The sequence below is a fragment of the Rhododendron vialii genome, chromosome 7a (genome assembly GCF_030253575.1).
Source record: "Rhododendron vialii isolate Sample 1 chromosome 7a, ASM3025357v1".
In the NCBI taxonomy this organism is placed as follows: domain Eukaryota; kingdom Viridiplantae; phylum Streptophyta; class Magnoliopsida; order Ericales; family Ericaceae; genus Rhododendron; species Rhododendron vialii.
Window position 1 is genome coordinate 17,598,925 of NC_080563.1, and position 11,639 is coordinate 17,610,563.

The following is an 11,639-nucleotide window of genomic DNA, read 5'->3' on the forward strand; positions in this document are numbered from 1 at the left end:
TGTGCACCGATATGCTGTGTGTAGACTTTCTGTTAAAAAAACAGTCATGCAACTTGCACATACACTTTTACACATATCTTGCACATATACTTTTATAGGGCCCACCTCGGGTCCCACCAATATGATCCGAATCGCTCATTATTTATAAAATAATTTTTTAAAAGTTCTTGTAAAAAATCAACTCGATAGTATATCGGTAAGGGCTTTTTCAGAAATCATATGGTGAAACAGTCTGATTCGCACTGCGATTTTTGAAAAAACCCTTACCGATATCCTATCGAGTTGATTTTTTACAGAAACTCTTAAAAAATTATTTTAAAAATAATGAGCGATTCAGATCATATTAATGAGACCCGAGGTGGGCTCATAAAAATGTATGTGCTAAATATGTGTACTAATGCACGTGCCCTTGGCATTTTTGTTAAAAAAACCTCCTCCGCCTCCTCCTCTTTGACTCGCGCCACTCACCATCTACACAAGAGAGAGAGAGAGAGAGAGAGAGAGTAAAATGGTACAGTTCCACGAGCACATAATCACGGACCTCCTAGAGGACCCCGCCGGCGGCCTGGTGGTCCTCTCCTCCGGCCTCGGCCTCCACAAGCTCATCTCCTCCCTCCTCCTCCTGCACCACCCTTCCCAGGGCACCCTCCTCCTCCTCTCCCCTTCGCCTTCCCTCAAATCCTCCATCCTCTCTTCCCTGCAAAATCAAAGCCCTAACACCGAATTGCGTGCTTCTTGTTCCGAAATCACCTCCGACCTCCCCCCCCACCACCGCCTCTCCCTTTACTCCGCCGGCGCCGCCGTCTTCGTCACCCCTCGCATTCTCATCGTCGACCTCCTCACCTCCCGCCTCTCCCCCTCTGCCGTCGCCGGCATCGTCCTCCTCAACGCCCACTCCCTCTCCGACACCTCCACCGAAACCCTGATCGTCCGGATCCTCCGCTCCTCCTCCTCCTCTCTCTACGTCCGCGCCTTCTCCGATAAGCCCCAAGCTATGGTGGCGGGTTTCGCGAAACCGGAGCGGATCCTCAAATGCTTGTACTTGAGGAAACTGCACCTGTGGCCCAGGTTTCAGGTTAGGGGCGGCTCCAGAATTTGAGTTCATCACTGACATAAACGTATAGGAATTTTTTTATTTATTCAAAATACTCGTTATAAAATGAAGTTTTTTCTAAGCCAAATATTGTAGGCTTGGTTTATTTTATTTTGTTGAGCTATCTATGTACTTACATAGAGCGGATCCTCAAATGCTTGTGTTTGAGGAAACTGCACCTGTGGCCGAGGTTTCAGTCAAGCGCGGCTCTAGGATTTGAGTTTAACGGTGACAAAGGCACAAAGGCGTATAGGAAATTTCTTTTTGATGCAAAACTCTCTGTAAAATAACATCTTATATTTTAGTTAAAAATTCGGTGGGAATGGTTTATTTTGTTTTGTTGAGCTATCTATGTACTTTCTCATGAACCTAAATGAATTTTATTCATTTTTAGTCTAGAAAAGTCAAATTATATGCGAAAATTACAAATTTCTAATGCATTTGTTGAACAATAGATTGAACCCTTAAATTGATGGTAGAGCCACCCGTGTTTCAGGTATATGTGTCCCAGGATTTGGAGAGGAATCCGCCGGAGGTGGTGGACGTTAGGGTACAGATGTCGCCCTACATGAGGGGGATTCAGAAGGCTGTGATTGAGGTCATGGACGTGTGTTTGAAGGAGATGAGGAAGACCAATAAGGTGGATGTGGACGATTTGACGGTGGAGAACGGGTTGTTCAAGTCGTTTGATGAGATTGTGAGGCGGCAGTTGGATCCCATTTGGCATACTTTGGGGAAGAAGACCAAGCAGCTCGTATCGGATTTGAAAACACTGAGGAAGTTGTTGGATTACCTTGTCAGGTTTCAAAACGAAGCTCCTTCAATATCTTAAAATATGGTAGTTCTTGTGTTGAGAGACTTGGGTTTTTGAATTGTTTAGGACACTTTTTGAATAGCGCACTGTAAAGAAAATTTGCACTATCGTTCATTTTGTAGATGGTATTAGTTCAAAAGCACCATGAGTATAACCTTCGAAGACTTGAAGCGATAGTTGAATTAGCTTTTGTCAACCAAAGGTTGTCCCTTTAGGCCTTTGTTTGTTTGATTGGATTAATAACGGAGAGTTATATACTTCCATACTATGAGTAAGCTCATGGACCTATAGTGAGGGCTTATGTTACATGGACTCGGGTGCGAGTATCGGGTGCAGGTGTAAGTCCAAGCGTCAGACCTTCCTAAACTTAAATCTTAAGGATATGTGGATATGTGTCTCCAACTTGGATACGGATATGGGGACACGTCTTGAACTCTTGTTTGTATTATATATTGCATAATTTTATCAGATTATGTACCGTAGACTATGTTTACAACTGTATTTAAACAAGAAAGGGTTAAGAAAATTATGTTTTTGCTATTTCCCTATTTCTTGTCTATGTGAAATACTCGAAATATCGCTTTTCTAGCTAATTTGATATTCCTTCTCTGTAAGTATCTTAACAATTAAAGGATCTGAGTGTCGGGCACATCGACACGGGTACTTGAGCCAAAATGAAGGATCCATGTAACATAGGTGAGGGCCAAGGGGATAATGGATACCTTACTACCCCAGGTATTCTATGTTGCTTTATGTCAGATTTCTATCAGATGGATATTTACTCGTGACAAATCCATGAAATTTGGCCCCTTTCTGAGAATACGAACGGAGCCTTGGGGTCCCCTGTGGCAATGGTGATTGATAGTTTGAAGCATCTTGCATGTTGTTGATTTATATTTAATTCATAACGTCTTGCATCCATTATTGTGACTACAATGATTTATGGATTTGTTCTCATAAGGTTAGGAAATTGATAGATAGCAACTCTGGCGGTGAAATATTTTGGTTATCTTTTCTCCGTAAGTCACATTTTAGTGGAAAACATTTTGATATTCTACATATGTAGGTATGATGCCGTGACTTATTTGAAGTACTTGGATTCACTGAGAGCGGCAGAGAATTTTAGATCTGTTTGGATATTTGCAGAATCAAGTTACAAGATATTTGGGTACGCAAAAAAGCGTGTTTATCATTTTGGAAGGTTGGACGGTGGGAAGTTGATTGGGAAGAGTAAAAGTGCGACAACTAAAAAAAGAAAGCTGGAGGATAGCACTACAGAGAAAGAAGGTGTGGTTTTGGATGTCATGTATTGTTTAACGCTCTCTAGCTCTTTTTGGGTATTGTATTGTCATTGGTCAAAGTTGTTCTACATTTATATTGCTATCCATGGTTTTAAATTGTATCGTTCTGGTTTGTTTAGCATAGTTATTTGTATTTTGAGCTTCAAAGTAGCGCTGAAAAAATAACGTTACTGCTTTGAAAATGCATACATTTGAAACTTGTTTGTGTACAGAAAATTGCCATAGATGCTTTGAAGAATCTGTTGACTGTGGACAAACAGCCGTCCTGACTTTTTCCTCCTATGTGTGTAGATTCCTTGCCAACGAGTACAAATAGTGGAATAGTTTTGGAGGAAGTCTTGGAGGAGCCACCAAAGTGGAAGGTGTTGCGTGTGAGTGAGCGAGTCCATTTTGCTTTGGTGTTTGCAAGTCATATGCAGAAAAGCAACAAATTTGCAACCATGTATTGTGACTGTGTGTGCATATAGAACAGAGTAGCATATCACTGGGAAAGTTACTGTCAATTGAGCTCTGCCTTCTTGTAGCATAATGTTCAGTTGTTGTGCTATTATTGTTGACTTGAAATTTTGGGATCAATAGGAAATCTTTTAGCAGTTTTCAGGCAGTTTATCACCATATTTACTTGGGAACATGTTTTCAGGAGGTTCTTGAAGAAATAGAAGAGGAAAGAGAGAAGCACCCTTTGTCAAGGGTAGAACCTGTGATCGAAGGTGAAGAGGATAATAATGGAATTGTGTTAGTAGCCTGCAAAGATGAACGCTCGTGCGTGCAGCTTGAAGATTGCATCATCAAAGGCCCACATAAGGTCTTTATAGCAAATAACTTTTCCCTGGCAAATGATTTTTACTTTTCCTGTTTAGTCTTACTCTTAAGCCAAGCTGCAGGGAAGGCCCACAACCAGCTTTTTGCAAGAGCTTTGCTAGTAGAGCTGTGATTCAATGATCATTGGAAGCTCTTATAGTAACTAAATTTCTGAAAATATCTCATCAAACCATTCAACGTATTAGCTTCCCAAGGGGTAGGGGCTGCTATGGCTGTGCCTATTCAGGATTGCCACATACTTGCTGCCCCGTCCTTCCTCCTTTTAGCGGAAAAACAACTGTTGGACCGCTTGCATGTCTCATACCTCTCGTTAATGGAGTTCTTGTCTATCCATTATATAAGAATTTGTATTTTCGATCCTCTTGGTTTTGTGCTGTTTTCTATTAAATTGCATTTCGCAAGTAGGAGTGGTCCGAAAGAACTGCATATACACTGTCTTATAGTGTATTTTATGCATCCCTTTGAACGTGAAGTTCATGTATTGATTGACCTTCGTTATAATCCATTTAGCAGTTAATGGGGTGTCATTGTGTCTGTGAAAATGTAACTAGTAACTGAACACTTTATTGAGTATTTTTGTTTAAAGGCCATGCGGGAAGAGTGGGAGAAATATCTACTGAGCAAAATAGAGCTGCACAGCCTACCCAAACGTAATAAAAAGAAAGCAAAAGATCCTAAAGGTTTCGGGATACTTGATGGAGTGATTCCGAAAACACCTGGACAAAATGCAGAAGCTAGTAGCATAAGCAAGCTGGAAAACGACGCACTGCTGGCCGCGGCTGCAGAAGTAAGTAAACATAATAAAAAAGATACTCCTGTTAAAGATCATCCTCAACCATATGTTGGAAATGGAGGCCATGCCAAAGGAAAGGGAAAAGGAAGGAAAGGAAAAACCTCTGGATCAGTTTCTTTATCTTTGAATAAGGATGACAAAAGTGGCAATGAGGCGGCCATGAATGATAGAACTGGGATGTCAGCTTCAGAAAATGGAGTCCAAAGATATGACACTGATCCTGTGGTCGGGGATTTGGACAACGTTATTCTTCGAAAGCACCATCAAGGGGTTGATGCTGCATCATCAAGTAATGCTAAGCAGCTTCCACCAGTGCACTTTTATGCAATAGAAAGCGATCAGGATATCCTTGACATTTTAAAGCCTTCGACAGTTATTGTATACCACCCTGACATGGCCTTTGTCAGGGAGATTGAAATCTATAAAGCTGAAAATCCCACAAAAAGGTTGAAAGTATATTTTCTCTTTTATGAGGATTCTACTGAGGTGCAAAAATTTGAGGCAAGTATACGAAGGGAAAATGGAGCTTTCGAATCCTTGATTAGACAGAAATCTTTGATGATGATTCCAGTTGATCAGGTTAGATCTTCTGTTCTTTTAATTCTCTTTGCATGGTCCAAAATTGCATGGATCTATTTTCTCTAGCTAGCTTTTATAACATATCACCTATATGCTCAGTGAATATATGACAATCTTGTCTGTTGTAATCACACTGCTTTAGCATATTGTGATGGGAATCATTCTTCATTCATACACTTCGCTTCCTTTTCCAAACTTACTGTCTGCAGTTTGTTGCTATTGCCTGTTATTTTACCAGGATGGGCGTTGTCTGGGATCGAGTTCTTCAATTGAGCCGGAGTCCATGACTTCCCAAAATTCACTAACTAGAAAGGCAGGTGGAAGAAAGGAAGTGGAGAAAGAAATGCAGGTTTGCGGTTTTCTCTCTCCTCAACTAGGAGTTATGCCCTCATTGTACAAAAAAGATCTTTATGAAACTTTTGTTTACAGGTCATAGTGGATATGAGGGAGTTCATGAGCAGCTTGCCAAATGTACTTCATCAGAAGGGCATGCGCATTATACCAGTAACCTTGGAAGTTGGAGATTATATCCTTTCACCCCTAATTTGTGTGGAAAGAAAGAGTATACAAGACCTTTTTGGTAGTTTTGCGTCCGGTCGCCTTTACAACCAAGTGGAAACAATGGTGCGTTATTATCGGATACCTGTTCTTCTGATTGAGTTTTCCCAAGACAAGAGCTTTTCATTTCAGGTAATTAGTTCAGAGTACCCTATTAAGTTTTAATAGAGTCATCAAAGTAGGTTTTATTGCTTGCTTGTTGAACTATTGGTATGTGCTTGCAGTCTGCAAGTGATATAGGTGATGATGTCTCTCTAAATAGCATTATATCCAAACTATCATTGCTCGTGCTACATTTCCCCCGCCTGCGGATTGTCTGGTCCCGGAGTTTGTATGCTACTGCCGAGATTTTTGCTTCCCTTAAAGCGAACCAAGAAGAACCTGATGAAGCCAAGGCGATGAGAGTTGGTGTCCCCTCGGAAGAGGGTATTGTGGAGAATGATGTGAGGTAAGAGGTGGTCTCATTTGGATCCCGAAAAAATCTAAAACAATATCCATAAATTTTTGAATATTATTTTATGGGCCCTGTAAAAAATCAGCTCCAGTGGATATCGGTAAGTATTACTTTTGGATAAGTAGGGGCGAAACTCAAAAATTTATGGATATTGTTTTAGATTTTTTCGGGATCCAAATGGGACCAAACGCGTTTGTCCTTGCGGATTGTCCCTGCTCATAGTTTTTTTGGAATTTTAATCCAACGAATAATAGAAAGTTGACACCCCATGAAAATAATTCTTGGAAAAAAATGATTTAGTGATAGGTCTACTATAGACATTTTATAAGCCCACAAATCCACCTAATAGTTTCGTACAGTCACAAGTTCACACAACCTAAACCTTAAGGTACCTTATGAAAGTGCCTATAACCTTAAACCCTATAAAAGTGCCTAAATCATTAAAATCCTATAATAGGAAAGTGCCTAAACTCTAGGGTACCCTACACTAGGGTAATCTGCCCTAGCCTCGGATACCCTACCCTATAATAGGAAAGTGTACCCTAAAATCTTATGAAAGTGCCTAAACCTAGGTACCCTACCCTACTTTAGGGTACCCTAAAATTGACTTAAGACCTTACAAAATTAATAGGTGGACTTGTGGGCTTATGAATTTCACATAATCGACTTAAGACTAATTTTTTATATTTTCTTTGGGTATTTGACCCCATTGCTCATAATTCCTGGTTCCACACTTCACCTGGATCATAATGTGAATATGCAAGTATCTATGCGGATGGTGAGAGATTGGCCATCATCCTCAGCCTCCCCTGGACGGACCTTGAAAGTTATCCGGAAAGAGCAATAATATACTAAATAGGACCATTCTGTCATCCTCTCTTGTAAGTGATGTGGGACCCAGGATCACTTGTGAAGGCAGATGTAAGAATGGATGTGCCATTTTTCATCCAGAAATTTGGGTGCTGGGACTGTCATAAAATGGCTGCTGGAAAACACCTGTGATATAGACTAATAATTGGTTTTTTTTTTTTTTTTTTTGTGCAGAGCTGAGAATTACAATACTTCAGCAATCGAATTCTTGAGACGGCTCCCGGGTGTCACTGATTCTAACTACCGGGCTATAATGGATGGGTGCGAAAGCTTGGCAGAACTTGTCCTTCTTCCTCTTGAGAAATTAGCTGAGCTGATGGGTGGTCAGAAAGCTGCCAAGACCCTGAGGGAATTTCTGGATGCCAAATATCCAACCTTGATTTGAGGCCAATTAGTTACACTTCATTCATTCACAAGACAGTGGCATACTAATGATTCCTGCATTATTTCAAAGTTAGTATTTAATCTGGTTTACAATGGGCGGTAAAAGCTGTTCATGCCTTGGCTTCACAATCTGCATTGTTGATTGTTGACACTACACCAAATATGTCTTTTAATAGCATTAGGTAACAGCATTTTTTTAGGAATGCTATGATAGGAAAGCAATTACAGCATTCAAGGATAAGGATTTGGGGAAACTCTCACACCCAAAATACTATAGCGTTTCATTAACTCGTCAATAGCGTTCCATGAAAATTTAAGGCGCCTAACCCTTTGCTGAAAAATCAAAATTGGTTCCGCCAGGCGCTAGAGTTCTCAATCGTTTCGTGCGAACTGGAGCAGATTGGGTTTCAATTGTTGTTTGAAGCACCAGTTGGCAGCATATGGATCGATCTTCATCTTCTGGTATTCTAGGGTTTTAAGCCTAAGCTGCAGATTTGTTCCTTGTTATGTATTTCTCCTACAATCCAATCGATTAACTTCTATTTCCTACAAATCTCCCGATTTCCATCGTTCTTCTTCCTCCTCATCCCGTAGTTAGAGAAAAATCAAAGCACTATTCGGACATATTGCACCAGCAGAAGCAAGCAGCCAGTTTGGAGAGTTCTCACGAGGTTTGATTTGATTTTTTTCTTAATTCTTACCCAAATACAAAGCTAGGATTTTGTGTTGATTCATTTCAAATACTATTGGGGCTTTTGTGCTGATTCATTCCAAACTATTCGTTATTTGCCTTAAAAATTCTATATTTGGATCTGGTAGAGTATCTTGTTTTCTTTATCAAACGTGTTAGATTGAGCATATGGGTGGGTTACACTTGTTTAGATTGTGGTGGTGTACTGTTCTCTCTTTTGAATTTTAACAAAAAGGAAGAGAAATAATAGCTGAAAAGCACTCCGTGTGTTACGGTTTGGTGTGTTACAGTTTGGTTTGTGTGGGGAAAGTTGTTCACATTCCCAACACAAAGTGGAGGTTTTTTGGTGAGTGAGTGAGGGTCTTTGTAGTTTGGGGGTTTTTACGGTTTGGTTTGTGTGCAGTTTTGGTTTGTGAGTCTAGGCATTTTAAAAATGAGGCCCGATAAGCGTGCTTAATCTTCTTCTATTTTCTTGATCCATAGCTACTACAAATCATTAACTTTCCATATTTTTGTTTTCATTGCAGTTCTTGAAGGACAATGTGTATTTGGAGGGAATTAAGGTATATGTCTCAATAATCAAACCTTTTTTTTTTTTTTTTGATCCGCGTTAATAATCAAACCTTTGAGTTCCTTTGCTTCTGTTTAATTACCTTACCAAGCGGTGTAAATAGGTGAAATTCAGCATATTCGATTGAGTTCTGCATATTTGATCAGTGATCACAATATTTGGTTATCACAATATTTGGTGGTTGTATCTTGCGTGTTTGGTTACTCTTTGTTCTTCATTTTGTACATAGCAGTTCTTTTGCAATAATATACTCTTGAAGAATTGTGAAAGCACCTTTGCCTTTGCGATTTAGCTTTTAATTCATACCGTTTTTGTGAATTATAATTTATAAATAACTCAACCTTTTCAGGTTTCTCATATGATTTCCAGTTTAACAGTCCAAATTTCCAATTTTCCATATTCAAGAAGTGCTTATAAGTTGGAAACATTACCTGATAGATGAATTGTGTTGTTGAACAGCTGAAACTTCATGTATTGTTGTTGCAAATTAGACTGTTTGTTTCCAATTTTAAGGCTCACACTTACAGTGGAGTATGTTTGTGAGAGTTAATCGGTAGCCAGCCTTGCCCATTCATTACTTTTTTCTTTTGTTTTTCGTTTTTCGGGAGTTTGATTCTCCCAACTGAAATCTGAGCCTTCTCACCAGGGACTAAGGGCTCTTGGGGCAATCAAATTAAGGCATGCCATGTGGTGCTGTGGATTATAGTTTCTGCACTTACAACACGAAGTGTTTTGCTTTTTATTTTGGGGGTTGAGTTTGAGTAATTGGTCCCAAGAGGCATGGCCGTTTAAGAGGATTTGGAAAAGGAGTCGCACTGACAAAATTAATCATATTATCACAAATGAGTGGTCATATAGCTCAGCTACATGAAAATGTTCAATTCAAGTCTCAAATGGCACAAATGCAAACTACAATCGATGACTTAAAGAAAAACCAAGTAGCTTATCATTTTCTTCACGGGTGGTCATTTTTGTACTACTTTGAGTAACAAAGTTTGTTTGTTTTCCTTTTTGAACTTTTTGGGTGCAGAATCCTGCAACAACTGAAGGACACCGGTGAAAAGTTATTTACTTTAGCATATCAGACTACGATTTCAGGAATGTAAGTTCAAGTGTTGAATTCTCTAGTTAATGAAATTATGAAAAGTTGCTATTGAAATTTCCTGAAACATAAACAGAAGACATAGACTAAGTGACTGAAAAACCTAAGTGACTAGGGCTATAGACCAATCAGCATAAGTAGCTACATCGCCCATTTGACCAAGTAAGTTAAGTTAAAAAAAACAGGACCCTTCCTTTGTGACAATTACAGTCAGGTGGTGGAGGCAGATATCACAGTAGCAACAGATTTAGACAACTCCCTAACAGCAGCAGTTGTAGTATCACATTTGGACCATACCCCAAACAGATTTGTAGTAGTAGCAGATTTGGACCATACTCCCTAAAAGTTTTGTAGCAGCATCACAGAAGTAGAGTATTTTATTTGGTGGGTACGCTTCAACAAATAGATATTCTTCTTTCTTTTTCTACTAGGATTCATGTAGAGGAGTTAAAAGAAATCGAATGTGAGCTTTGGTACTCGAAAAAATAAAACTTTACTTTTGTATGGAAACTGTGAAGTATAGAACTAAAGATATGGATTAGGTGCAGGAAATTGATGTTAAGCACAGGAAAGTATGTTTTGTTTGCTGAACATATAGATAAACTGCTGGAATAGTATTCTAATTGTTGGAAATAAAGATTTTGTTTCTACGATTTGCTGAAACTGTGAATTACCGGGCTTGAAATAGGAATTAAGTGCAGGAAATTGATGTTCAATGCTAAAAATGATTTTCTTATATGGATTAGATGCATGAATTGCTGTTAGATGCTGAAAGATACTTCTGTTTGCTAATAATATGGATGCTGAAATTGATGCATGAATTGCTGTCAGTGATCTTTATAAACAAAACAGGAAGCAAATTATCTTCTGCTGCAATTATTGGATTTGCAGTAATAAGCGACTCACTATCAAGCATGGATGCTGATACAGGATAAAAATACGATAGGATACGGATACTGCGATGCGAGATTTTTTTTATTATTTCTTTGTATAGGATAGTGCATATTTGTGTTCAGTGACGTATCTTATATCATAGTGATTGTTAAGGTTATTTTTTTTGAACTGTTAATGTTATGTACTAAGTTTTCTTTTTTTATATTTTTTTAGGTTGATTGGTTGAAAGAGAAGATTGAAACTTAGTCACTTTTTGCTGAAGATGGAGATATATTCTAGTGTTGGTTGGAATTTAATTGAAGTTTTTGCTCTACCAGCTAACTCCTTTTTTGATCAAGACATGTATAGCTAGGCAACTTAGTTTTAAGAGATTTGAATGTGGATATGATCTCTTTGCGTTAGCAAGTCAGCAAGTGGAGGATAGCTAGCGACTGTATTTTGTACTTGAGAACTGAGTTTGAATGATACAAGTCTCCTACTAGTTTTTTATGGACTCAGGGCGGCTGCTGCCCCTTCAAGGGACAGCAGCGTGCTGTCCCGGACCAGGGGGCCCCACTCTGGTCTTAGTCTGACGATCGGAAACGTTCACTTTGTAGAACTCGTCGAGTGGAATAAGTATGCAAAAAATTCTAAGGAGCAATGCGTAAATAGAATGGTATTTCTTTTGTGGCAATTGGGCGATTGGTTTGTTTCGGATTTTGCTATTTAAAATG

At 39.2% G+C, this 11,639-nt stretch overlaps 1 protein-coding gene across 5 annotated transcripts; it reads left to right on the forward strand.

Annotated features, from left to right (window-relative positions):
• Positions 1 to 431: 431 nt before the first annotated feature.
• Positions 432 to 11,413, forward strand: LOC131333824 (DNA repair endonuclease UVH1). Of its 5 annotated transcripts, XM_058368585.1 has the most exons (15): positions 432 to 1,075; positions 1,590 to 1,894; positions 2,974 to 3,194; positions 3,500 to 3,579; positions 3,849 to 4,013; positions 4,617 to 5,402; positions 5,641 to 5,751; positions 5,832 to 6,092; positions 6,185 to 6,408; positions 7,459 to 7,737; positions 8,029 to 8,164; positions 8,267 to 8,339; positions 8,887 to 8,922; positions 9,577 to 10,032; positions 11,140 to 11,413. In XM_058368585.1, the coding sequence occupies exons 1-10, from the start codon at positions 509 to 511 to the stop codon at positions 7,667 to 7,669; spliced, it is 2,931 nt and encodes a 976-aa protein (XP_058224568.1). In that variant the 5' UTR covers positions 432 to 508; the 3' UTR covers positions 7,670 to 7,737; positions 8,029 to 8,164; positions 8,267 to 8,339; positions 8,887 to 8,922; positions 9,577 to 10,032; positions 11,140 to 11,413. The 5 variants fall into 5 exon arrangements, with proteins under 5 accessions (XP_058224568.1, XP_058224566.1, XP_058224569.1 ...); XM_058368583.1 differs by having other exon boundaries at positions 7,459 to 8,164; XM_058368586.1 differs by lacking the exons at positions 6,185 to 6,408; positions 7,459 to 7,737.
• Positions 11,414 to 11,639: the final 226 nt, after the last annotated feature.